Here is a 26,025-nt window from a genome sequence, read left to right as displayed (position 1 = left end):
CAAATTTAAATGCCAATTTCTCCACCTCAGTTATTTTATTTAAAAAAATATAAAAATAGGATCAATATTGAAATTCCGCATTATATAAATTTTCGAGAATTTCATCGACTTCCAGCTCGCTCGTCACCGCTCTGATGATGTAATCCAAAATCTCATCGGAAATCCTAAAAAACGCGTTAATTCCTAAGTTATCACTTATTACTTCGCCTTACTTCCCCATAAGCACCCAAGGCTGAATATGCGCCGATTTTCTATACATGGGATTGTATTTATGAAACTGATTATATCGCAACTTATATTGAATAATATTAATTGCATAATCCTTCGGTAGCAGTTGCAAAAGTCGCACGTTATGACGTGGAAGTCGACTTATTTTAATTGTCTTTTTGCTAGTTTTTTCGACTTCAGTCTGTGTCTCACTGGACTTGACTTTCAACTCAACATCAGTCATAATTTCTTTGTCTTCATAGCCGCAGTCCTCTTCCACAGAATTGTCATCTCTTATACAAATCAGTTTGGCGTTTCTCGCGCCGGTTACTGTCACAACTGGCCTGGAATCAAATAAAAATACTCTGATAAATATTGTGTTATATTTCGCGCTCTTTGGTACACCGAACGTACTTTTCCACACCAAAGCACGGTTTTAATGATAAATAGCGTTAATTGTTTAACTGAGTCAGCTCTAATAATAGTTCGCTCATTGCTTAGCTGAATTAGGAATTTTCATCCTTAAAAACGCAATGTTCGGCTGTTAAAATAAACGATTAGGAAATCTCTGCGCATAATTTAATGGACGAGTACGTGCGAAAATACGATCTGTCGCATTCTGAAATTGAGCCAAGTTTCCAATATTTCTAGCGTTTCGAGTGCAAAATACTTTGAATAAATTTCATATCGAGATATTTTTAGAAACACCGAATATGCACCTGTCTTAATAAGGCAACAATTAAAATTTCATTAAGGTGTGTACTTGTGCGCAAAATTGTACTAATCCGTCGATAATTCTCTTCGTAAACAAGATATAATCCCAATCGTGCAAAGGTCTACTATATTCACTATTACTTCATTGTGGTCATACCTTACTGGAACAACTCTAAATTTGATAAAAATGATATCATCGTGCACCAATAAATAACAATCGCAGTGCTACAAACTTTATTCAGTGTCAAGAATGGAGGAGGTGAGTATCATTTATTTCGAAACTTTCGCGTTTAATTTTAAACCTCCAGATCTGTACTAACCGCGATTCCGTTTCTCCAGAAAAATTCACGGGAAAATTATCGAGTTCGGGCCGGTCCTGTTTTCGTTTTATTATAACCGGACCAAAATAACGCATCGAGTCCAGCAAATTTCGGAAAACAACGACAGATCCTCCTACATTAGATTAGTGTTAGTCTGTCTTTGAGTGTTCGACGTGCAACAAACTAATTCGAGTTCGACAACAATGGTAGGCTAATTGTGATTTTTATGTTTATTGATGCGATAAATTAGTCCAACACGCTTTTTGGCAAGGAAAATCGATCAATCTTTTTTTTTTTTCGGAAAATCCGGTGCAGCTGCTGCAGTGTTTACGCCCACTTTTGATTATTTTGGTTTTTGGACACTATTAATTTTCTGGAATAACAGATCAGATTTTGAGCCGCGGGATCGAATTTCAATTAAAAATAGACTTATTGGTTTTTTGAAATTTAAGTTGGCAACGATGTTTCGGAAATTTCCGCCAATTAAGTTTTAATTAGGGCGAGAAGAATTTACCAATTTTTTACCGAATTATTGCTTCGGTGAATTGATTGGAAAAATATGCGATATTAGATCTTATCTGTTATGTTATATTGACATATTCAATCATCGGTAAAAAAAATGTCATGTTTAATTGGGTTTTTGTGATATCAATAAATCAATTATTGTTTTGATAACTTGGCATGTTGTGTAATACTTCTCCAAATTTGGCCATAAAAATCACCTCTGATTAGAAACTAATCGTAATTAGTTTTTGGAAAAATAATTCGTATTTTTATGGGGTTATTTATAGTAATAGTAAATAATATAGCACTATTGTTATATTTGTAATAAAAATAAAATAATTTAAAAAAACCGTAAAATCTGAGGTCGTGTCAAGAACCGTGAAAAATAAAAGATTATCACAAGATTATCAGAAATTTCAAAGATAAGTAAAGAATTTTAGTAATCTCGTTAATGTCAGTTCGGTTAATTGAATTATTTTTCAAGTTGGCTGTTATTATTATAGTCTTTATAGCTCTGTTATTACTAAACATCCTGTCAATTATTTGACGTTTTTACATCAAGTTCAGACACACGTTCGAAAAGTACCAGCCAACTGTATAATTCAATTAACCGCACCGGTTTTTTTTTTAATTTGGATTAATAACAACACGATACACTGAACTCTTAGACAAATTTATCCATTAGCACGTGCTATTTATAAAATTCATTTCCTCCGTAACATTTAAAGGTATCAGCTGTTAGATTTATGTCATAAACTATAACAAAAAATTCCCGAATTTGTGTCTCCGATCTTGGATAAAATTTGTCGCTTATTTTATGACAATCCATCATAAAGGCATCTTTTTTTTCAATTTTTTCGAAAAATTTTCCAATAATTTAGGGCATTTTGTTTTTTTTCCAAAAATTTTGCAACAATTTTGCGCCCGGCCCTTTAATTTTAAATGTGTTTCCTAAATTCTGTGTCCTAAACTACAATATGACTCGTAACACGCCTACGCTAAATATTTTTTATACACACAGTTATTTTCGAACCTACACTTTTAGAATCTTATATTTGTTATTTTTATTAAAAAAAAGTACACTAATGAACAAACTGTGTTCGCGGAGCGGAACAATTTGGCGCCAAAACCCAAAATGAGCTGGCATGGAAAAACAAAACCGCGTTGAGTGATAATGTCATCAATTTCTTGTTTTAGAAACAAAGAATTGTTCATTTTCGAGCCTTTTCGTTATCTTGTACAGTTGCGGTTACGGAATTTCGGGCAGGATATTACTATTACAAGGAAAAATAATGTTGCCGAAAATTCCGTCTCCTCCATACGTACTCAATCTTTTTTTTGTCGTTTTTCTTGGCCTCGCCGACGATTTTCCGCAAGATATCGATATCTCCATTTTCGGAGCTCTCTAGAAACTTGCGTAGAACCTGTAAGGCCTTTTCCACGCTACTGTCAGCATTCTGCGGTTTTTGAGTGCTATCTTGTACCAGTTGTCTGCATGATGCATTGCTCTCGTGATTCACATTCTGAAAATAGAAAATCGATATGAGAGCAAGTGGGTTTTGATCCGTTTCCATAGTCGTAAAATTTTATTATCCGTTAGTCTGACACCTGCCATTTTTTTCTAAGGGTGTGCAGAAGAAATCGTTAAGAATGACCGATGTTGCCGTATGTACTCATTTCTTAATTTTTAATTTTTGATTGTTTTTTTGCAGGCACCACCGAAAGTCTGCGCTACTTGCAAAAACAACATCGAGGGTGGGGTAAGTAGAGCATTCCGCCCTAGCAACATTCCTGAGATAAAAACACTAAAAGCAGTGATCTCATTTAAGATAACACTAAACAAATATCGTTTGAAATGATCTAAACAAGTTTAATTGCCAGGGCCGGATTTCGTTGCACAATAGCATGTTAGATTAACAATACTAATCCCTAATGCTTGATTTAGGTACTAATAGCTCTCGACAAAGCCTACCATCCGGAGCATTTTCTTTGCTCGAATTGCGAGCAACCAATCAAAGAAAATAAATTCCAGCAAAAAGACAATGAGCCTTATTGCAATGAATGCTATACTCAAAAATTCCTGCAAAAATGCAAAGCTTGTGGCGAGCCAATCCGAGATGTGAGTGTTACTAATCCAAATTCAGTGTAAACCAACCCTAATTCGATAATTTCAGAAAGTGGTTACTGCCATGGGGGCTGATTGGCACGAAGACCACTTCGTTTGCGCCAGCTGCAAGGTGAAGCTCATTGGGAGCAAATTCATGGAACTTGAAAGCGCCCCATACTGCCAGAAGTGTTACACTGAGAAATACGCAGACAAGTGTAAGGGGTGTGGTAAGCCCATCGTCACACAAGCCGTCGTCGCTTTGGACGCCAAGTGGCACCAACTCTGCTTCAAATGCTCTGTAAGCTGAAGAGTTTTGTAGGGTTTTGTATTGAAAATTGTCGTTGCAGAAATGCGGGAAGCCCATCATGAAGGACCAATCATTCCGTACTGAAGGAGGCAAACCTCAGTGTGTTAAATGTTAAATGCTAGCTTCTGCACACGAATATTTATACAATGTTCTTATTATACACGCTTTTAATGGCTTTGCAATAAATTTATTGAAAATGCTTAATTAAGCATCTGGATTAAGGGTTAAGCATTGCACCTGCTGTTTATCTAGAGATATTTACACCAAACTAGCTAGAGCGTTGTAGTGAAAAAGCACTTCTATTTTTGCTAAAAACAATCAGTGTCTTAATAAGTGTCCTTTTTTCTATATTTATTGGAAATTATGGTGCTTTCGTAACAATAATCATTGAAATATCTGTATATTTCACTATAACTAAGTATACCAATAAATTACCCTTCACTGGTTCTATGCAAATTTTCTGACTCTTTAATCCAGTTCCAAATTCTATATTCCTTCATTTTTATTTCGTTCAATATGTTTTTTAAAATATTCGTTTTAGGGTTGTTTTTTTGAATAATGTTTAACAAAGCAACTACCTCTCCAGAATTCGGCGGCGCCTCAAGCTCATCCTCCACTTCCACCATCGTCTTAATATCATCCTCCCTGAACGGCGTCCGTCTCTGGCTACCACTTGAAAGATAAGAGGACGATCTCTGAAAGAATTTCATTTTGTTCCGATCCTTCAAATCCTCCACTTGTTTTTCAACAGGTGGTCGGTGTTTAAAACCGGCCGTTTTGTACCTCGACTTAACATTCAACCTAGAAGCCTAAAATTGAAATATAATATCGGAAACTACGATACTGTTTACTTTTTAGTTGTCAATGCTTCTAGTTGTTTTTTCAGGGCGAGGTCCTTCCTGAAGGAACTCTTAACGTACATTGATAGTTTTGACTTGTTTTTTTGAACGGGTTTTTTGAGTTCAGGTTTAAGTTTCTTCTCTTGGAGCTTTTTCGTGTTGTTGACGAATTTTAAATCGAAGGTTGTCAACGCTTCGGAGAGGAGTTGGACGTGGTTGCGCATCGCCTACAAAAACATAAAAAACAGGGAACAAAATAACAAACTAACGTTACATCAACAAACTCCCAGCTCTCAGGATCGACACCTTTTTTCAGCTCTTCGTACAAATGACACAGATAAAGAATCTGATCCAGAAGAGTCTTCAATTTATCGGAGCCACACTTATCTACAGAACAAGGGAGGTGACTATAATAAGCCTGTAGAGCCTGTAAGACAATCTGTTGCGAATATAACAGCTTCTGGTTTATGACAGTTGTATTCTTTTTATCTGTTTGAGTGAGCTCGTCTGTCTAAAACTCACTGTTAACACGTGGGGGTAAAATAACGAGCCAACCTGTCGCATCAAAGGGTAGAGATAAATTCGAGAGAATCGAGCGAGGAACTCTTGGAGTCGTTTCACCCGCCTGAAGTAGTCTTCTTCGCCGTCAGGTTCAGGGATTCCAGCTTCGATCATTAGTCTAAAAATTCAAATAAAAAGGGAAATATACGGGTTGGGGTACCTGATTTTGGTGAGTTGTGTCAAACTGCGCTCAACTTGCGTCTTAAACTTCTTGCCGAAGTTGTCCAGGCGGGGCTTGGATGAGCTTTTTATATCCACAGTTTTGGTGGAGGAGTCACCAATTTTTCCTTTTTCGGGAGGATTAGGGGTCTAAAAACACAACTTTAGCTTTGAGCTTGGTGTTGACCAAACTCACGTTTTCTGGAAACTCCAAATTTTTTAAGACAGTTCCGCTGAAAAATCTGGGGGTACTTTCAACCGTCGAGTTAGAATCAGACTCCAGTCTCTTGGGATGTAGAAGAAAATTCGTCTTGGACTTCTTCGTTTTGGCACCATCTAGTTCCTTCCAGACTTTGCTCTGGGAGTCGATTTTTTTCAAAAACGCAAAGTCATGTTTCAGCTCCTGAAATCAGCAGTTTTTAGGGGTTTACAAGGGTTGTATTTACCGGAAATTCATTCATTGTCGATAAAAGATTACAATCACTTAAAGAAAAAATAAATAGTTTATTGTCATTTTCGGCATTTCGTATCCATGGTTTGTTGACATGGACATGTGAGCGTTACCATGACGATACACGTTGGCCAACGTAAACACAGCGAAAGGTCACATCGGGGTGCGCTTTTATCAGATAAAGATGAAAGATAATGGTGTTTGTTTCGATTAAAAGTCCCCAAATGTTTGTATTTTTTGACGATGATGGGTTTGAAATTTCGACATTTTTATTACCACTAGTGAAAAGGGGTAAGATGATGGTTCGTCTCGGTTTTTATTTAAGTGTAAGTTAATTTTAGGGGATGATAAGAATAATGAGGCATGTAGGGGTGCATAGGAACACAATTTTGGACAATAGCAGAAGAGTACCATTGAATACCATAATTTTGCCCCCGATTTCACCACCTCTTCCTGAAAAGTCGTTCATAGGAAAAGTACTGGTAAGATGGAATTTTTTTTATTAGTGTCACTTCTGAGAGGTAGGAACCACTTTTTTTCTTGTTTTCTTTTTGTGAAATCAGAAAGAGGCACTTTTAAACACCCCCTTAAGCGTCCGCCGTTATTTTCTGGTTTTTCCGTCAAGCGGAGCCTTTGAGCATGACACAAAACGAATAATCAATACTCATAAAGGTGTGATTCAACTGTGGTAAATACGCGACGCCGCTTTGTTAATTTTAAACAGTTACAAATACGACGTAGTAATCCAGTGCTACAACGTTGAATATTGAGCCTCCTTGTGTGTTCGTTTGCTTAGAATGACGCCGCATTTATTGTAAGACCATTACACATTTTGGCGTCGGTGAATCATTGAGCGTCAGCGCCGGTTTTGCTTCGGTTTCATAGGAAACTTCGAAATTTACTGAGAAGACCACGATGGCTTCGAAGATTATGGTGAAAATACCGGTAGCGCCGTTTGGGCAAGTGAGTATTGGTGTTATGGTAGATTTTGGGGTTGCAAGAGGCAACAAATGGTCAGTTTATCGACCTTTTGGGGGACAATCGCGTGGAAGGGAGAAGTTTTTTTTATTTCGCGTATGGATTTTCCGCAGAAACGAGATGTTTTTCATGCGATGTTTTCACGTTTTTTCATTAAACTAGGTGTGGAATATATTCTACAACTAATTAATTTTTTTTTTAATGACCTTCATATCTAGAAGACTTTTGATCTTTGAGAATGGTGCTCAAGATAAACAGGAAAATATTTAAGCGGCCCCTGGATTTTTTACACGTTGGTAGCAGTGTGGTCTTTGATATTTGACGTAATCAAGTCATACTTAACCTCAGATTGTCAGGGCTACCAACACGTTCTTTAATTTCATAAATTATATTTCTTGGACAAAGAAAAAAGTTTGTTTAGGAAATTATTGCTATCAAAGATGACGTGGCCTTTATTCCCTCATTTTACGACATAATTAAACAAAGCACTAATTATTACTGCTAGAAATAATTTTTATGAGTGTGTATCAAGAATGTTTTGCTCATGTCAAATTTTATAGCATTAACCAATTTAATTTTATCGCTCCCATAAATCAGAAGAAATATAGTCAAAATATTTCCTCGCCTCGCCTCGGCCCCTTTTCCATTCCAACTTTTTTTTCAAGGTGAATAAATCGAAAGCTGGAGGTGTCAACGGCGAGCTGGTGGCAGTATCGAGGTCCCCAGAAATTGTGTCAAGTCCGGAGCGACCCAAAGGTCCAGACAGCGCAAGAGTGGCGCAGCTGGAACAGAACATCCGATTTCTGCAAGAACAGCATCAGCTAATGCTGACGGGTCTTCACAACGAGATTGAAAGTCTTCGGAATCGAAATCGAGGTTCTAAATTATGTTGTACTAATCAAACTTCTATTGGTGTTTTGTAGAATTACAGTTTCAGTTGGTATTCGTGAAAGGTACTCTCCCTAGTTCTCCATCATCCCCGGAAGACGAGACGAAACATAAGGTAAAAATAAAGCACCCAAAAGAAAGACGAGAAATGTGAGTTATTTTAGGTGTACTCGAGCCCCAAACAAATCAACATCACCCCTCTACAGATCGAGATTTTGGAAAAAGAGCTGGGAGAGTTGAAATTACAGCTCCAAGAAGTTGAAAGTCGGAATCTCTACCTCTCTGCTATAGTCGACGAACAGAAAAAGTAACCCTTTTCGTCCTCACAATGTAATCTTATTGTTGTTTTGTAGAAAACTGGAACGCTACGAACGCGACCGAGAAAAAGAACGCGAAAGAGCCCTTCAGCCGGACCCGGAATTGCTGCGCAAACTCGATGACGCAGAGACAATAATTAGAAGATTACGTCGTGAAAATTCCGATCTGCGTCGTGAGAATGCCGGAGTTTCCCATTTTCAACTGCGTGAGTCATCAGCGGCGCCTCCGAAAGGAGGTAATCAAAGCCGAGGCAACGGCAGACATCGGGGCAATGGAAGCGGCCATTACCGAGGCAATTGGTTTCCACCTTTACATTCTCAGAGTTTCTGGCAACAAGGAAGTAGGCAAGACCGAAACGGGGCAGAAAGCGCAGGGTTACCAAACTTACAAAATGGGAGTTCATCTCAGTACCAAGGGAGGCGGGGGGCTAATAATAACCATTACCATAATAACGGCGACGGCAGGAAGTACCGAGGAGGGCAAAATAAAAGTACTAAGCCGTCGTAAGTCGGAAATCAAAAAAATTTAAGCGTTGATTTATATTTTTAAGCGCTTAAAGGCTGTCTGTATTAGATACAAATATTTTAATACTTGCTCCCAATGGTTTAAAATGTTGTTATACTCATGTTGGAGCAGTCATTTTTGTTGGATATTCGGGAGTAGATAACTAGACTGTGATTTGATCAAAAGTCATCTTTTCGTTCATGTTTAACTGAGATTCTCGAATTATAACAATTCTATTTTAACTATCAATGTATAAGTATTTTAACAGGGAGTTTATTTATAGTGGGTGCTTTGCTACGGTCCACTAACCTAATCTGTGTCTTAATTATTTTTACAGTACAATATATGGAGGAATAGATAGCTAATTCTTTTGAGTTCATCCAGAACAAGATTCACCTCTTAGACTGCAACATTAGTGATTAGTATTTTTTCCAGCAAAAAATTGGGTCTAGTTGGTGAAGTACAAACAGTGATATTTTCAGCTTTCTACTTATTTACGGTGTGAGCTTATTTGAAGATATAAACAGTATTGACTACCAACTATTCTAGTATATAAAACTTTACTGTCTGTTGATATATTTGTGCAATACAATTTCCTATAGAGTAGTTTTTAATACTGTGCACTCTGTGTTATCCATCAATTTACTTATTTTATTTATATATTACATTTCGTAATACATCATACGTGTATTATTCATCTAAATAAAGCGCAATACGAACTCTCCGCTTATTTTTATTATTTCCGATTAACAGCTCGTGTAAACAAACTATCGCGCAAAAATAAAATTGACACCATACAAACGTAATAAAAGAAGGTAAAACAGTAACCTACACTGTCATTGTTCTCCTTGTCACACAGCTGTCAGTGCGCGCCCGTTTGTCGTTCCTTCGCAGTTTTTCCATTAAATTTCCGTCTAAAAAGACTGCACCTCTCGGTTTTTGCTTCCACGGCCTTTATCAACGCGTTTTTTATCGTGTGTGTCTCGAATTGTAAACCTTTACTGTAAAATTTGATCTCTCATCGTTCTGACACATCTACGCATGCGCAATCGCATCCCGCCAACATGGAAATCAAAGTATCGTATGATTTTCATTCCGGTTTTATGTGTCAAGAAGTTAGGTTATATTGCGTGTCGTGCTGTCATGCCGTCTGAAAAGTTAGAAAAAGTTTTAGTATTACAACACATTAATAAAATGGAAGGTGAAATTACACAAAATAATTCAAGAGCTGAACTTGTTAGGCCTAGTGAAGAAAGTATCGAAAATACTTCCAGTGAAAGGACTATTAAAGATGTGAAATTACGCGAATGGATTATGGTTTTTATTTTATGTTTTGTTAATCTTATAAATTATATGGATAGATTTACCCTAGCAGGTAGGTGGAAATTAGGTGTAGGCGTAGAATAAGTCTTTCAAAAAAAAGTTTCAGTAAAAATAAAAAATAATAAAAAACATTTATGTTGTCTAAAAGCCAAAGATCAAAATTAAAACTTTTTGAGGCATGAATTTTCATAATCTTAAGCAAAACAGTAAATATTTGCACTTTGAAAAATATAAACAGTGTGATTCATGGGTTTAAACAAGCACGACGAATTTTTGGACATTTAAAAACGCTTGTGAGATTCTTGTATTTCATTCCGTTTCTTCTATTTTCTGGTAATTATTTGCTGATTTTAATTTTATATATTTATACTGCATTCGCTCACTACAAGTCTATCGAAGTTTTTTGATTTTTTTTTTCGTATATTTTTTTCTTTTCGTACACTCCCATTACTTATTTAGTTGAGAGAATAGTTATATTTTATGAAGGTTTTTTTCTTCTGCATTAAGCTTCTAGCAAACATCTCTTCTTTTTTCATTCAACAATTGAGTTATTTTTCAAAACTCACTAAATCCATTTCATAAAGTTTGACAAGGGATTAGAAAAAACGATAATTTGTTCAATTTTCTTCAAATTTACTTGATCAATTTTGGCATAAGAGGGTAAAACAATGTTTTAGCAAGAGGTTTTCCACTGAATAAAAAATACACATTGTTAGATTTATCCAAAATAATAATACTAAATAATAAATAATAATCAAACCTAATGTCAGTCAAAATTGGATTTATTGAGTTTTGAAAAATAACTCCTCATTTGTATTTCTTTAGATCTTCAGATCTTCATCATCTATCTAGTATAAAAATAAAAAAAATATATTTTGCAATTTTTATTTTGCTTTTACACTCTTACACTTGTTTACAGTTTTAATTGACGAATACTGCCAAGATAAACCTTATCACACTTTCATAATTAACAAATCGTGTTAGTGCTTCTTGAAAATTTATCATCAATTTATTTATTGACAACACCTTTCTATTTACTTACCACTTGTAATTACTTTACTCATTTATTTGCAAAATCCGTCGTTAATAGCACAGTACAAACTTACTCCTGTCAGCGTCAATCCACCGCAAACCCATTACTTGCCTCATTAATTGATTCTTGTGGAACATCATACGACATGCCATTCCAATTGACGCAATTTTCTGCCAATCGCACGTTATTTTATCTATCGATATTATAAATATCCTGCTGTGTTATTCCATGCAATTATTATATTTTCGAGTTATCGCGAAATTGCTTATGCACTCATTTTGTACACTTTTCAAAAGTGCTATTTAGTAGTATTTAGAGCAACACAATTGCGAACGTGCGTCTGTAAACGTCTGAAGAATTTAGAGTCAGCTTTTCAATGAGCACGTTCTTTGCTAAGACGTACGTTGTTTATTCCGCGACCCACTTCACCGAAATTTTTCAAGGGATGACAGAAGCACTTTTGATTATATGAAGGTCATTGGAATTAAGATAAGGAATTGATTGATTTGGTGCCAAACAACAATCCCAGCAAATGAATTGAAAATATTATCGGAATTATCATTGTAATTATGCAAGTACGCGCTAACAAGCAATGTAATGACTGTAATTAGCTAATGACAATTACATAAATCGCGGTAAAAGTACCTGGAAATGATTTTTTGGTGTTTTAATTCTATTAATCAAAACCAATTTAAACCGATAAAATGGGAAATGTAGGAAGTAGAAAGATATAAATACGTTCCTGAAAAATCGTATGATCGTGACGTTACGATAACATTGTTCTAATTGACGTCCTTCTAAATGACTTGTTGTAATTTGTTATTCCGCGACCTTCACCCTCATATTATTAACTACAATTTAATAACAACCACGCTGACTTTCTTAGCATTTAATTACAGGTAAATTACAGTCATTTTTACGTAACCAACTCTAGAAATCCACCTGCTAAGATAAGATAACATTTTACAATTTGTAACTTGTGTACTCTCAAATATTGCATTACCACAGTACATCAAATTTATCGTTTTTTGGATTGCCCTTCCAAAGTGGGAGGTTTGTTCCGACCATCTGCCTCCTATAAATTCATGGTATTTACTCGTGAACCCCATCAGAGGGTGTCATCTTATCAAGATTTTATAGTCTCGGGGGAGAATGAATAATTCTGGCTATTGTCTGTGTTTATTTATTTGTGGGGGGATAAATGGGGTATTTAATTATTGTAAACTTGGGTGGGAAAGTAAACAGTGCGGTCAAAATTTGGAAAATTGAAGCAGAAGCACGTCGCTATTTAAATAAAGGTTTACTGCGATAAGGGGATTGTTATGTATTAAAATTACGTACCAATAATGGAAATTTTGATAACGTAAAAATCGCTGAATTAGTATTACTAGTTAAAATTTACAGGAACGTTTAAAAATTTCAGATTCCTCTATAAACATTACGATTTCAAGGGGTTTTAATAGTCAATTAGGAAGATAATGAATAAAGATACGTGCAAAAAGATTTACACACAATTGTTGCACCGAAATTTAAAATTAAAATGCTTGCAACTTGTCTATTACATAATTTATAAACGACGAAGAATTTACCCATTAAAATTAGCACATTGCTGTTCTTTTCTTTAATTTCTTTAGAATTTTAAACTCTTTTGAAATTGTGCGTTTTATTTAACTGTTGAATTGTTTTGACTCTTTATTTTCTCTAGTTCTGTTTTTAATGTTTTTTCCTCTTCTCGAAAATGAAGAATTTCATTAGAATTGACTTATCCTGCCTCCCAACTGTCGCTTTCGCACACAAACACTACGTAAATAGCGGCTATAAAAACCAAGTTGCTTCATAACAGCTCAGTAAATTACGTTTATATTTATTTTCCTCTGTTTTTCATCTTCATATTTCTCACCTCGTGCGAGACAAATATTAGCAGAGACGGCTTTCGTGTTTGCAAAAAGATAAACACCTGAGCATCGAGGGTGCCAACCCCTAAAATGACGTCATACTTGCAACCGCAGCTTATGGAATTTAAAATTTATTAGTCACCTTCGTTTTTTTTTTCAGTCCGGCTCTGCGTCTTCAGGGCAAAGTTGACTATAATATCGCGACATAAATCAAAACTCTGCCAAGCTGTAATTTAAGATTCGCAGCAAAATATGTACAAGAAAAAGGTTGTTGAACCAAAATAGTCTCGTGGTTTTAGATTTACAAGACGTTTTGTGATAACACTGAGATTATTTGAACAGTTGACTTCAATTAGACGAATCTTTCATTCCTACTATAAAACCATTTCGATGTAAAAGCATCAATCAACCACGATAAAAAGACTATAAAGTAACATCCCTTGTGACGGCGAGACAACGATAACCCCAAAAAATACACGATGAGGGCTATACTTAGCTTGGAGTGTATTTATAGTGGAATTGAGAAACGGTGTCGGGGCAATTAAGCGGGTTTTATGGCTATTTCTGGAGCTGCATGCAGATAATACTTTGTGACTTTGTCTGTATGCGGAATTTTGAATGTATCCACGTCACATACGTCTTAGGGATTACGCCATCGCCCAACCATGAAGACTGTCGAAACCTGACAGGTTCATGAACCCGTTAGATCACCTGATATCTTCCTCCAACGTACCAAGACCTTGAAATCGATCTAAAGTACACAACAATCGCGTGATTCAGTTCGTAATCATGATCAGATTTTGGCGACATGTGTACATATGAAATACCACGTCGGAAGGTATATCTGGGTTGGGAATCGCCTGATCCGAGCCAGCCAATACGAACGCGCCAAGCCGGTCTGAAGTGTTATGCAAACGCTATGTGGATTCGCTGATCGGTACAAGCTTGATGTACCTTTGAGGTGATACACCAAAACTGTATTTGGTTTCCAAAGCAGGTTCATTGATCTTGAGGAAAAGCTAAATATGCATTGTATCAAGGTCTTGCCAGGGCAGACACCACCAAGGTCTTACCGTGCATGAAATAACTTTAACATTGTTGTGTTAGGTCAGAGAGGTCGGATTGGAACATCTGGGTAATTGAGATTTACGTGAAATGAACGAATGGGGGCAAAGAGCAAGCAGAACTTTATTAGAATTCACAGGTGCTTGGGCTGCACTTTCTTATTAAGATTCTCTGGTGCTGATTCTGATCGAAGCGAAACCAAAAACTGAAATTTCCGAAATACTAGATATTTCTGACCAGCTCACAGGGGTCCCAATCGTATGAAAAGTTGGACACAACTACAAATTTGATTTTCTTTGATAATTTGTATTTTAAGTTTTTCGAGTTGCTCTTTAAAAAGCTAAATGTCAAATTTTAAGAAAATAAAATGCCGTCTTTAAAATGGTGGAAAACAAAAATAAATTCTAAAAATTTGTAATCAGTAGGTCCTCGATTATCCGGATGCGCGATTATCCGGATTACTGATTTAAAAAAAAATACGTGGCGAAAGGTTTTCTATTATCGTTTCGGATTACGCTAATAAAAAATGCGTGCCAAAGAGTTTCCTTGTATTATTGCTGGAGTATTTTTAAAGAAAATTTCTTTAATAACTCTCAAGCGAATTCGAAGCTTGGCCGCCATCAAGAGGAAAAATTACAACAATTACAAAATATTGAAAGAAACTTGGTGTATAATATTTGTATTTATTTAACTTTTATAATGATCCAAGTTTTGCATCATTATTTGTGTTTTTTCCATATATTCTATCATCCGCATTTTCGATTATTCGGATGACCTCTGCAACAATTAGTCCGGCTAATCGAGGTTCTACTGTGCTGCAAACATTTTACTGAAAACAATGGCTTTGAATTTTTGTTCAATTCAAAATTTTGTTTAAATTTTATATTATAAATTTAAATATTATAAGTATAAAACAAAAATATCTATAAGCATAATAAACAAAATCAACGTGTGAAATAAAATGTCCATGAGTGATTCAACTTGAGATTACCTCAAAAGTGCAGTATACGTTTTTTCAAATTTTCCTAAAACTTAAAAATAAAAAATAAAGTAAAATCACTTTTAAAAGTTTAAGAATAGTATATTAAAAAACGAGCTTTAATAAAACCCTTATTAACACGAGTCCTGGTTTCTAGTACGAGTGCCAAAGGCACAAGTGCTGGAAAGGACGAGTCTTATGTTATAAGTTTTATAAAACGATTTTTTATGCTATTTTTCCTAATTTGTATTTTAAACCATTTTTTTACAAATAAAAATAAATAAATAAATTTGCGTGCTTTAGAGAAGTTTGTTACAGGTTGACAACAGTGTTGCACACTAGGCGTAGTGCCATTTAAATTCAAATTCTCATGGCTGCGATCGTGTTTTCAACATCGTTCAATTTGATATTGACATTTGTTGCCAACTGAAAAAAGTTTCTAGATTTTGGAATTATAAACGCACTCAAAACGTTATAGCTCGGTTACCACAGCAAATTAGAAAAACTTAATTTAATGCACTTTTTTTTCTTTTTTTAATACAAAATATAATAAAAGAATCTAATCTCTAACAATGAAATTATTTAAAATTTGTAACCACATAGACTATGATCGTTTAAAAAAGAAAATTTCTATTTTAGTTAGAAAACACATATTTTGTTTTTAATTTTAGGCTCAAGAAAGAATTAGATGGAACATGGGTGTCTTTTTTCATCACCCCGTATGATTGAAAACGATACTACAATATCTATTATGCAAATTTTCACATACGGCGATTGATCTGAAATAATTTGGACCAGCACTAAACATTTTCCCAAAATGGGGCGGAGTATTACTTTTATTTTGAGTACAATGAAGGGGGCACGTTGGGGCACCTAAAAATGAAAATTCTTTGTAAAGAATAGATGTGACAACGACTTTATTGGTGGAATCTATTGGAACCTTTTTTGTTTCTCAAGAAATAGTTTTGAATTATGGAAAATATTGCCGTTTCAGCAAAAAATAATGAGTTTTTTTTTTATCCACAACTTTTATGTAATTACAAAAATATAGGTCTGTAGTACTTACTTTATTCTTCATGATTCATTTTTATTCTCATTTTTATTTTTATTCTCAAAACCAAAAACATTGTTGTAAAGAGCCAGAGACACAGAACAACCATTATGAAATGCCGTTACAAATGCATACAGTGGTAAGTTTCGCGGCCTCTTGGGGGTGAGCACCAACCACTAGATGTCGTAATTAATTATTTTAAGATGCACTGAATATTTCTACGCAAGATGTAACTTTTATTAATTTTTTGAACTAATTAATTTTTTAGTTTTGTTCTAATTTTTAGACCATTGGGACCGCTGTGCAGTCGTTCGGATGCAAAACTTCCTAATTATAGAGAAGGAATTTCTAAAGTTAGCAGTTGAGAAAACAGAATGAAATCTGAAATTTCCCTGCCTCCCTGAAATAATATTCTTTCCATCTGTCCGCACAAGTCATCCCCAGCTTCTGCAAGACATCAACCCCAATCCTCCCTCTTGTCATCGACAAAACAAGCAATTACCCCGCCTGTAATGGACAGGAAGTTTCTGTAAACAGCTTATTCCATCAGAAAATCGCTGTCATCGAAATATCACTCCAGGATAAGATTTAATGGATCAGTTCGAGGGGATGAAACCCCGAAGCTCCATCAATCACTCTCTAATAATATGCTCGGGTTCCCCACAAAAAATTTCATTACATACTAAACTTGATTTTACATCAATGAATAATTCATTAATTAGATTGAAGGGCGTTTATTGTGATCAGGTTTATTCGAAAATGTAACTTAAGTACAGGATGTTGGGAAAAGAGGACGACTCTGTTTGAATAATTAAAAGCAGCAATAAGTTCGTTTCTGATTGGATTTGACGATAAGGTGGCTGAGACAGGTCAATGGGACTTAGATCAATAAATAATTCATAATTTTGTTTGATCGTCTGAGTAAACATTTTTTCTTGGATCCCAGTGTAGCACCCACCCACATCGATTTCGTTAAGTGGTGACACTTCCGCTCAGTACATTTTTTTCGGTGTGATTACAGTTGGTAATTGACACAATCAAACCGTTCTCATCGGATAATTTATGGCGTTTTGTTTCATCTCGGTTTATATCTGTCGCTAAATGTTTTAATGAACTGTGATTGAGAGAGGGTTCTCTATTGAAGTGGCACGTGTGGGCTTTGGGGTCACAGAGACTCCATAATGTAATAAGAGAATCCCATTTCGCTTCCGCTTGATTAAAAATATGATCTACGACTTTCTTTTTGTTTCAGGTATTTTAGATGATATCCAACACTACTTCAACATTCAGAATGATAAAGGGGGGCTCTTACAAACCGCTTTTGTGTTAAGTTACATGATCTTCGCGCCGATGTTCGGATACTTAGGAGATAGACATAGTAGGAAGAATATTATGGCATTTGGGGTCTTCCTGTGGAGCATCACTACTTTAATTGGTTCCTTCATGAAGGTAATGATCTTGGAGTGAAGAGTTAGTACTGAAGTGGAGCTTGTTTTTAGGATTATTGGTTCTTCCTGTTGTTTAGGGCCTTGGTTGGAATCGGTGAAGCTAGTTATTCTACCATTGCACCGACTATTATTAGCGATCTTTTTGTCGGAGATGTCAGATCGAAGATGTTGGCACTTTTTTACTTCGCCATCCCTGTTGGAAGGTAAAAGAAACTTGAAGAATTGCAGATTTTTTCTTGCCTGGAAACTTAAATTACCAATTTGTGCGGACTGTTTACAATTTTAAGTGATACGTTATCTTGCTAAGGCGCTTTAAAAGTGTAATTTCCATGTTTTTCCACGATTTTTTGCCAATATTGTGTTAGTTTTTTTTAAAATTAGCTCGCCACTTTATCACTCCAGCATAATTGCATGTTCGTACGAACATGTCGTTTCATACAGGTAGATAACATGTTTATCACGATTCTCAATTACTGTGTCAAACGTGCACTTTTGATAGCGTCAAGACTTTTCCTTTATGCAACAATAATTTTATGATACTTCCTCTTATTTTATGACAGAAAAGTATCCACTTCAATCTGAATATAACTATATTTATGCAAAACACAACGTGACCGGAATTGAAAACGAGTATAATCTCAGCGAGGGAGCCCCGTCTGAATAAACAAGAAAAAATCTGTTTGTTCTGTAACTGCACATGACGTTTGCTTTGTTAACTAAATATCACAGATTAAAAACTGAAGATCTGTTTCAATGATATTTCCGGTTCTGTTTCTTTGACACGACCCGACAAAGCACCAGAAACTCATAAAAAATCGTTACTTCCAGCGGCTTAGGTTACATAGTCGGTTCAGAAACCGCCAAAGCTCTCGGACAATGGCAATGGGCTCTTCGCGTAACACCAATCCTCGGCGTCATCGCCGTCGTCCTCATCTTCTTCGTTCTCAGAGATCCAGAGAGAGGTCAAAGCGAAGGGAGCAGCCACATTCAAACCACTCCATGGTGCGAAGACATGCTGGATATCGCTAAAAAGTAACAACGCGGCGAACGATTTTTTCATCTAACTGTTTTTTTTTTTCAGTCGGAGCTTTATGGCATCAACAGCCGCTTTCACGTGTGTTACTTTCGTCGCCGGAGCTTTGGCTTGGTGGGGTCCGAAGTTTATTGAAAAGGGGCTCATGTTACAAGCGGGTGGAAGTAGCGTGGATAGTGACAGGTAAGATTTTGGGGTAATGAGGACGCGGGATAATTTCTTGCCCTTGGCGTGAATTGTTGGCAAGCTTTCGGAAGTTTGGGCTAAGAATATGTTGCCTTCAACTTTAAAATTGGTGGCGTGATGGTCAGTTTGCTGTTAAGAATATTGACGAGTTGAGTGTACTCAGTAAATTGGCTTTTTTCGTACTTGGTCCGCAAAATTATACTTTATCGGACTGACGCAAATGATGTTGATATAATAAATCACCTTGAATATAGAACACTGGTTTCATAACTGGTCCGGAAAATAATATTTCACAGGATATTATGTAACTGAATAAAACGAAGAAATGAATTTTTTACGAGATTCATTTTCATGATAAAGTGTGAAGTTACGAAATAATTAATAGCAGCTACAGAAAATCGATCGAGTACCTCGAAAATTAATTAACTCATCGTGTTATAATTTAACGTGATGAATAACAGTCTGGAAGTGACAAATTTTACGCGAATGTTCCAGTTTTCCGAGCTTTTATTTGTAAAAAAAAACAAATTAAAAATCGATCTTGCGTGTCTTATAGTCCATAATTTGTATTCAACTTCAATATTCATAACTCTCTGGGGTTCGTGCACGAATTGACCATCCCATTAATTCGAGACGAAAAAAAGAAGAAGATCCACCACGTGTAGGCGTATAACTATCAACCTCCAGTTGTGATTTATCTTCTTATGCAAATGAAACTCGGTTATACAGGATGTAGAAAATAACCGGAGCCTCCCCGTCCCGATTGTGCTTTTGACGTGGCTTTATGTTTCTAGCGTAGCGTATAAATTCGGCGTCGTGTCGATGGTGTCCGGCATCTTGGGCGTCCCGGCGGGAAGTCTAATAGCGCAGCATTTGCGCCCCCGTTACCCTCGTATAGACGCCCATTTGTGCGGCATCGGCCTCCTTTTGTCCACTCCCATGGTGTTCGCTGCTTGTCTCTCCGCTTCGTACAGTTCAAGTCTATGTTTCACGTTCGTTTTTTTCGGTGAATTCTTCTTAAATTTGACGTGGTCCATCGTAGCCGACATCCTGCTGGTAAGAACCAAAGAGGAGACGGCGGCGGCAACGTCTATTATACAGGGTGTTGACATCCCCTTGTATTTCAACGTCGTTATCACCGCCTTCTTACCGTTGTTACGTGATGTTTCAGCTCGACGTTTATATTCGGGGCGATTACGATGCTGGCAGGCTTGGTCGGTTTAACTTTAGGGTGCTTTTTAAGTCAAAAACTTAAACCGAAGTATCCGAGATGTGATCCAATTATTTGCGGAGCGGGACTACTTATATCAGCACCGTTACTACTAGGGACCACCTTCGCCGCCACCTATAACATCGCCCTCTGTTACGTACTTTTGTTCCTTGGCCAGGTTGCGTTGAATCTGAATTGGTCGATAGTCAGTGATATTTTGCTGGTAAGAAACAAAAACAGAATCAAATTTTATCTACGATATTACAAATTCAAAAATTGTGAATGTCTCTCTGATTCTAAACTGGTGATAGGAGAATGTCCTTTCTGTTCTTTGCACTTGAATTTTTATCACACTTATTGGTGCTTGGTTTAACGAAATTTATATCGAGTTTGAGTTGTTCTGTAGATAGATGAATGTTTTGTGTGCTTAGTTAGATGGCTGTTGTTGAACAGACGTTTGAACATCCTAGTTTTCTTTTCTTTCCTCTTTTTTCTCTCACATAATAAAAACTAACGTGATTTGTTTAACCCTTTAACTGTAACCTTTTGACATTTTTCTCATAAACTGCAACAGATGATAATTTGAAATTTTGGGGACAAAAATAAGCGAATAAGACAAATCGAAAGACAATATTTACATATTCGTGACACTTCCGGTTATGCCGGAAGTAGTAGTCAACTTACTTATTTAAAATGGAACACCCCATATATTATTGCATTTTCAGATTCTACATCCAAATTAAGGGTGACTTTATGTATCATGTGCTATACTTAAATTGAACCATTTCAGAGATGTATTGATTTTTGTAAAAAAATTGCACAACAAAAGAATTTTTCTTTCCGAGATAAGTACCCTATAATCTATTTCAAAATCGCTACGTTTAATTGGAAAATAAGCACAATATAAACGTACAATACAATTTTGCGTCAACTTTATGTATTGGACATCTATTTTCTACTAAAAATACGAAAAAAAAAAGTATTTTTACTGTTTTATTTTCAATTTTTTTAAGCACGCTTTGGAATGGTGACAATTCAATTTATGTGTATCTTTTATAAACAAATTTGGTGGTCTAATAGAAATAAAAAATTCTCAAAAATGATTATGAAAATATGTTATCAAAATTACAATTTATTCCCAAACACCAAATTTTGTCAAAAAAATGCTGACGCGCGATTCGATAGCAATGCTATCATCATCAGAGCGATTTAATCATAAGTTTAATCATCGCTCTGATGATGAAATTATCATCATCAGAGCGATTTAATCATCAGTTTAATCATCGCTCTGATGATGATAATTTTTGTCAACACCAAGAATTGATCCAATAAATTTTCGTTGATGAAAATATGTATATTTGTTTTGTAATGCAAATGTAATTTTTTTTTTTTTTGAAAAATCGAGATATTTCAAAAATGATCCAATTTAGAAAGTGATCATTAATTTGCATATAGAATTCAAAAATGCAATAAAATATAGGGTGTTCTGTTTAAAATAAGAAAGTTGACTGCCACTTCCGGCATAACCGGAAGAGTCACGTAAATGTGAATATATTTATTCGATTTGTCTTATCCGCTTACTTTTGTCCCTAAAATTTAAATTCTTATCATTTGCATTTTTGGGAAAAATGACAAAACGTACATACAGGTGTCCCAGAACGCTCGCACTTCTTTATAATGGGAAATTCTCCATCAAAATCTGAATTAATTGCCGCATCGTACAATGTTCAGGCATTTATAGTATTCAAGTTACAAGCATTTAAAGTTGACCATTCACAGCGCATTTGGTGCAATTTAAGGAAAAATTTTCGCAGGTAACGTAGCAACTGAATGCTATCTACCGATTTATGAGCAGTGATTGGCCAACTTAAAGTGCTTTAACTCAAAAACTGTAAGGGCCTGAGCATTGTGCGATACGACAATCAACTCAGATTTTGATAGAGAATTTCCCATTAAAAGAAAGTGCGAGCGTTCTGGGACACTGTATACGTTTACAAAAGTTAAAGGGTTAATTAATCGTTCAGTTATTACAAAAAATTTTAATAATTTTTTATTTTAAAGTCGAAAACTGGTTTGAAAACACCAAGATTGCATAAAAAAGGCTTAATCCAAATTAGTGACAAATTTTGCAAGCAGGCTTTGGAATTTGAAATCTGTTGGCAGCTCTGCGTTAAACCCCAACTGACAGACACCAGAGCTACCAACGTGTAAAATAATTCAATGCCTCTATACTAACAAAATATGTTAAACTAACGATGTTCAATGCATGTTACCTGTATAAATAATTTGTGAGATAGACTGCAATACCGCCGCCCCCCGTAGTTCATACTCCTTTACGATCTGTTTTTGTTATCTTCCTGACTAACTGATGATTTCCACGGTAAAAGTACTTAAAACGACGAGCTGAAACGAAGCGTATATAACTTACTTTCATCACTTTCATCTCATCTCATTGCAGTCATTTCTCATCAAATTTTTAATGGTACTGTCTTAAATTTATGTTAGCATAGTCTGCACTCATTTTAGTTGTCTTGCGGTAGAGACCTAACAAGATCTGTTACAGTACGTTGTCTTACCGACACGAAGATCCACAGCTGAAGGCTTCCAATTATTGGTCTCTCACGCTCTAGGAGACGCTGGGAGTCCTTACTTAATCGGTGTTGTAAGTACGACCTTCTCAAGTCGATTTTTTCTTAAATAATTTTGTTTAGATGTCCGAGAAGATCCTCATTCTACTCAACAAGAACTCTAATAGTCCGGATTGGAACGAGTTTAAGTCGCTGCAGTACGCACTGTTTACTACTTGTTTCGTTGAGATCCTGGGGGCTTTCTTTTTCCTGATCAACGCCATGTATATTCTGCATGATAAACACAAAGTGGAAAAAGCTATACAGGGTGAGTACGGGGAAAAACGCGGTGATAGGAGTTGTGAGATTCTTCACGAAGTTGCCGTGAATTTGACTGCTAAGTTTCGCAACATGTAATTGGCTTAATAAATTGCAAAACGTACGTTCCTTCTTTATTGCAAGTGATGGAAGAAATTGTGGTGGTGCTACAACAATTTATTCCATCTTTCATTAGTTTCGCCTAGTTAATAATAACATACGTTGTGCAGAGGTTATGGATGAAGGCAGAGCTGGCCAAGGACTAGTGAATGAACCTGGTAGTGTATGTTTTTTTTTTGCTGCTGAGGTGTCGGGATAACACGCTTTTTCTTTTGTTTTCATTAAGGGATTGGTGTTTATTTCTTTTTTACTTGCAGCAAATTCTCAACAACTCTTATCAGAGAGCATAGAGACGGAAAATCCTTCCTGATCACCGTACTGAAGCTTAGAAGATTTTTAATTGTAATCGTATCTACTTATCGAGTGTTATTGTGAAAGCGTATTAATGGATGTGTGTGATTTAGAACACTGTAAATAGTATTTAGTAAGACTTACTTTGTCATTTTCCAATACTTCGGGCTTCCTCATTTGCCAGAAAAAAGACTGACTTTTTTTCACGTCGTGTGACAGACATCACTTCAAATCGCGTTCATTTGTATTTTATTTATTACAAAATTGTTATCACGAAATAAAAGTATGTTGTAAACTTATTTTTTTAATTGATGAAAACACTATAATAAAGAGAAAAAATTTAAGTAAATGGCAACAAAGAACAATAAACAAAAATAATACTAAAAATGGCACAGTAAAGTGTTAAAACAAAACAGATTTACGCAGTCAATCTTGGTCTCTTTGGAACTGGAACCAGAACCTCCTCAGACGTGTCCGTGTCTTCGAACGTGGGGGTCAACAACTGCTCGACTTTGTGTCTCATGGTACGATCCTACAACCACTTTGTAGCTCAGTGGTACCAAACATCCTTACCTTTTCAATCCAGTCTTGATTAAAAACCTCACTCGCCGAACAGCGCCTCTGTGGATTTAGCACAAGCATCCGTCGAGTTAAATCTTTTCCTGACAAAGATATTCCCTTCCACGCTCTATTATCCCAAGTAATTTTACCCGAGCGGATGTTCTTCGCGATTGTGTCTTTATCCGGGCCCCTGAGAAATAACTTGAGTATAAGAAAATTTTACAAGGGTAGAAAACTCTACGTGAAAGGGAGTGTTCTACTCAGCATGTAAAACAGAATGACGCCCAAACTCCAAACGTCCACTTTTCGGTTGTATGGCTCGTTACAAGTGAGAACTTCAGGGGCTGCGTAGTTGATGGTGCCACAAATGGTCTCCATTTTGCTGGTGTCGTCCATGATTTTGCTCAGGCCGAAGTCGGACACTTTTACCATGGGATAAACGGTGTCGTGGACCAGTAAAACATTTTCGGGCTAAAAAAACTCAAAAATTGGAGTACAACAATTTTTCTACTTACTTTCAAATCCCGATGTGTTACCCCATGCATATGCAAGTACCGCACAGCTAAGAGAATTTGATAGAAAATAAACTTTACTTCTGCCTCTGGAAAGGGCGAACTTGAGAGAATCCTCCCTGTCAACTCGCCCCCATGCATATATTCTAGTACTAGGAACACGTCCTTGTCAGTCTCAAAAACTTCAAACATCTGAATGATGAAAGCCTGTAAGGAAATTTTAGCGGAAATTTAAGTACAGTAGAACCGCGATTATCCGGGTACGGATTATCCGTGCAAGGATGTTCGTTCGATTATCACAAAAAACACACAAATAGAAGACCAATTAATATGTACTTTTGCTTCTAATTTTGTTGCCTTAAACCTATGTATTTAACAACTCGATTATCCGTTCAGGCTTCGGTCCCGAGAAGCACGGATAATCGAGGTTGTACTGTAATTGGGAAACTCACATAGGAAAAACTGGTGAGGATCTCAACCTCTGTCTTCACTTTCTCTGAGGGACTTTCGTGTCTGGTAGTAGAAGTGCCCCTTCCCTTATTGATTTTCTTCACAGCAAACTTCATAAAAGTTCTCTGAAAGGAAAAGTGAAGCGATTGTGATAAGTGAGACTATACAAACTTTGTCATGAGCCAAGCGCACTTCTCCAAAGGCTCCACGTCCGAGTTTCTTTGACATGAAATATTTCATTTTCATTTCAATAGGGTAGTCATTGTCTTCATGGTTAATGTTATAATGGAAAATGTAAACTAGAATTATAGAGAAGTTATTACGGACGTTTCAAAGGAAAAGTGCCCACCTCTGGATGATGGGTGTCCTATTGCAATTATGTCATCGTTGTATATGATGTGTTTTCCATTTTTTCCTACTTTTACGTTGTTCACAAAGGTACCATTTTTACTCAAGTCAATGATATAAACAACTTCGTCTTCTTCGCGAGAGATTTTAAAATGTTCCTTACTAACATTTAAAATCGAAGAAAACTGAGTTTTATCAATAAAAATATTGCAATGTGGGCCCCTTCCAAGCGTATAAGTCGGCTCCAACAAATCTAAAACCACAATCATAGGGGCTCCAACTGGACAAAACCATCACTCACCGATTGATTTCAACGTTGGCTGGCATGCACTTAGTCGCCCCCACGGCCTGTTGTACTGAATTTCCTGAGATTCTTCAATGTAGTCTTCCTGAGTTTGTGTCTGAGGAAGATCGTCCATCTTTGGTGTGATTGTTAAAAACTAGTGTTTAAATGAATAAAGCGAATATAAACGCACAAAATGTTGTATAAATGTGTAAAAAAGAAATAATTAAACGTGTAGAACAAACACAAAACAAACTACGAGATTCAGTCCGACATGTTTTTTTCCGAGAATAAAAGCGCGCATTCCGGAAAGCTGATTGGTTGACAGACAACGTGGTACCAGCTTTGGACCAATCAAAGGTGGAGTAAAACATTTGAAAATGTAGTTAACACTATTACCGAAGAGTATGTTGGGTTGCCTGTCATCATCTATTTTGAAAATGTTTGAAACTTTGGAAAATAAAAACTGAATTTTTAAAGGGTTGGACTGGATTG

General features: G+C 36.2%; 5 protein-coding genes across 12 annotated transcripts; 3 read left to right on the top strand and 2 right to left on the bottom strand.

Moving 5' to 3' along the window:
• Nucleotides 1-29: 29 nt before the first annotated feature.
• On the bottom strand, nt 30-6,248 carry LOC148171827 (uncharacterized). The gene is made up of 10 exons (XM_088041434.1): nt 6,165-6,248; nt 5,915-6,121; nt 5,720-5,868; nt 5,554-5,677; nt 5,273-5,509; nt 5,011-5,225; nt 4,738-4,960; nt 3,072-3,268; nt 213-551; nt 30-164 (listed from the first exon to the last, which is right to left on the bottom strand). Exons 1-10 carry the CDS (start codon nt 6,177-6,179, stop codon nt 62-64), a joined length of 1,809 nt encoding a protein of 602 aa, XP_087897560.1. The 5' UTR covers nt 6,180-6,248; the 3' UTR covers nt 30-61.
• LOC148171828 (transforming growth factor beta-1-induced transcript 1 protein-like) lies at nt 1,035-4,615 on the top strand. Of its 2 annotated transcripts, none has more exons than XM_088041444.1 (5): nt 1,035-1,180; nt 3,458-3,505; nt 3,691-3,864; nt 3,920-4,150; nt 4,200-4,615. In XM_088041444.1, the coding sequence occupies exons 1-5, from the start codon at nt 1,172-1,174 to the stop codon at nt 4,272-4,274; spliced, it is 537 nt and encodes a 178-aa protein (XP_087897570.1). In that variant the 5' UTR covers nt 1,035-1,171; the 3' UTR covers nt 4,275-4,615. The 2 variants fall into 2 exon arrangements, with proteins under 2 accessions (XP_087897570.1, XP_087897572.1); XM_088041446.1 differs by lacking the exon at nt 1,035-1,180 and adding an exon at nt 1,337-1,447.
• Nucleotides 6,249-6,315: 67 nt separating the features above from the next.
• On the top strand, nt 6,316-9,579 carry LOC148171826 (uncharacterized). Of its 3 annotated transcripts, none has more exons than XM_088041442.1 (6): nt 6,316-6,460; nt 6,511-6,651; nt 7,813-8,023; nt 8,071-8,150; nt 8,200-8,342; nt 8,389-9,579. In XM_088041442.1, the coding sequence occupies exons 2-6, from the start codon at nt 6,514-6,516 to the stop codon at nt 8,858-8,860; spliced, it is 1,044 nt and encodes a 347-aa protein (XP_087897568.1). In that variant the 5' UTR covers nt 6,316-6,460; nt 6,511-6,513; the 3' UTR covers nt 8,861-9,579. The 3 variants fall into 3 exon arrangements, with proteins under 3 accessions (XP_087897568.1, XP_087897567.1, XP_087897569.1); XM_088041441.1 differs by having other exon boundaries at nt 6,501-6,651; XM_088041443.1 differs by lacking the exons at nt 6,316-6,460; nt 6,511-6,651 and adding an exon at nt 6,800-7,132.
• A 118-nt stretch (nt 9,580-9,697) lies between these two features.
• Nucleotides 9,698-23,671, top strand: spin (lysolipid transporter protein spinster). 5 transcript variants are annotated; one of them, XM_088041436.1, is made up of 10 exons: nt 9,698-10,232; nt 17,456-17,652; nt 17,703-17,854; nt 18,480-18,683; nt 18,733-18,867; nt 20,042-20,303; nt 22,644-22,742; nt 22,792-22,975; nt 23,196-23,243; nt 23,343-23,671. In XM_088041436.1, exons 1-10 carry the CDS (start codon nt 9,899-9,901, stop codon nt 23,393-23,395), a joined length of 1,668 nt encoding a protein of 555 aa, XP_087897562.1. In that variant the 5' UTR covers nt 9,698-9,898; the 3' UTR covers nt 23,396-23,671. The 5 variants fall into 5 exon arrangements, with proteins under 5 accessions (XP_087897562.1, XP_087897561.1, XP_087897563.1 ...); XM_088041435.1 differs by lacking the exon at nt 20,042-20,303 and adding an exon at nt 19,665-19,926; XM_088041437.1 differs by lacking the exon at nt 20,042-20,303 and adding an exon at nt 19,665-19,926 and having other exon boundaries at nt 23,196-23,248.
• On the bottom strand, nt 23,665-25,666 carry LOC148171824 (ovarian-specific serine/threonine-protein kinase Lok-like). The gene is made up of 8 exons (XM_088041440.1): nt 25,549-25,666; nt 25,249-25,500; nt 25,071-25,198; nt 24,902-25,024; nt 24,453-24,656; nt 24,179-24,408; nt 23,950-24,127; nt 23,665-23,908 (listed from the first exon to the last, which is right to left on the bottom strand). Exons 1-8 carry the CDS (start codon nt 25,664-25,666, stop codon nt 23,795-23,797), a joined length of 1,347 nt encoding a protein of 448 aa, XP_087897566.1. The 3' UTR covers nt 23,665-23,794.
• Between the last annotated feature and the right edge of the window lie 359 nt (nt 25,667-26,025).

Source organism: Gnatocerus cornutus, chromosome 7 (genome assembly GCF_029298725.1).
Source record: "Gnatocerus cornutus isolate USDA-ARS CGAHR chromosome 7, icGnaCorn1.1, whole genome shotgun sequence".
NCBI lineage: Eukaryota > Metazoa > Arthropoda > Insecta > Coleoptera > Tenebrionidae > Gnatocerus > Gnatocerus cornutus.
Note: the sequence above shows the minus strand (reverse complement) of the source record. Positions and strands in the feature narration are given on the sequence as shown.

What these genes read in the sequence shown, in the direction of transcription:
- LOC148171824 (XM_088041440.1), bottom strand. Translation starts at nt 25,666, where the DNA reads ATGGACGATCTTCCTCAGACACAAACTCAGGAAGACTACATTGAAGAA. An exon ending in TGCGCTTGGCTCATGACAAA is followed by an intron (nt 25,025 to 25,070) that starts GTTTGTATAGTC and finishes TTTTCCTTTCAG; the next exon opens with AGAACTTTTATGAAGTTTGC. An exon ending in TCCTCACCAGTTTTTCCTAT is followed by an intron (nt 24,657 to 24,901) that starts GTGAGTTTCCCA and finishes ATTTCCTTACAG; the next exon opens with GCTTTCATCATTCAGATGTT.
- spin (XM_088041436.1), top strand. Translation starts at nt 9,899, where the DNA reads ATGCGCAATCGCATCCCGCCAACATGGAAATCAAAGTATCGTATGATT. An exon ending in AGTGGAAAAAGCTATACAGG is followed by an intron (nt 22,976 to 23,195) that starts GTGAGTACGGGG and finishes TACGTTGTGCAG; the next exon opens with AGGTTATGGATGAAGGCAGA. An exon ending in AGGACTAGTGAATGAACCTG is followed by an intron (nt 23,244 to 23,342) that starts GTAGTGTATGTT and finishes TTTTACTTGCAG; the next exon opens with CAAATTCTCAACAACTCTTA.
- LOC148171826 (XM_088041442.1), top strand. Translation starts at nt 6,514, where the DNA reads ATGATAAGAATAATGAGGCATGTAGGGGTGCATAGGAACACAATTTTG. An exon ending in CGTTCATAGGAAAAGTACTG is followed by an intron (nt 6,652 to 7,812) that starts GTAAGATGGAAT and finishes TTTTTTTTCAAG; the next exon opens with GTGAATAAATCGAAAGCTGG. An exon ending in AAGACGAGACGAAACATAAG is followed by an intron (nt 8,151 to 8,199) that starts GTAAAAATAAAG and finishes GAGTTATTTTAG; the next exon opens with GTGTACTCGAGCCCCAAACA.
- LOC148171828 (XM_088041444.1), top strand. An exon ending in GTGGCGAGCCAATCCGAGAT is followed by an intron (nt 3,865 to 3,919) that starts GTGAGTGTTACT and finishes CGATAATTTCAG; the next exon opens with AAAGTGGTTACTGCCATGGG. An exon ending in AACTCTGCTTCAAATGCTCT is followed by an intron (nt 4,151 to 4,199) that starts GTAAGCTGAAGA and finishes TTGTCGTTGCAG; the next exon opens with AAATGCGGGAAGCCCATCAT.
- LOC148171827 (XM_088041434.1), bottom strand. An exon ending in AGAGCTGGGAGTTTGTTGAT is followed by an intron (nt 5,226 to 5,272) that starts GTAACGTTAGTT and finishes ATGTTTTTGTAG; the next exon opens with GCGATGCGCAACCACGTCCA. An exon ending in GAAGCATTGACAACTAAAAA is followed by an intron (nt 4,961 to 5,010) that starts GTAAACAGTATC and finishes TTAGGCTTCTAG; the next exon opens with GTTGAATGTTAAGTCGAGGT.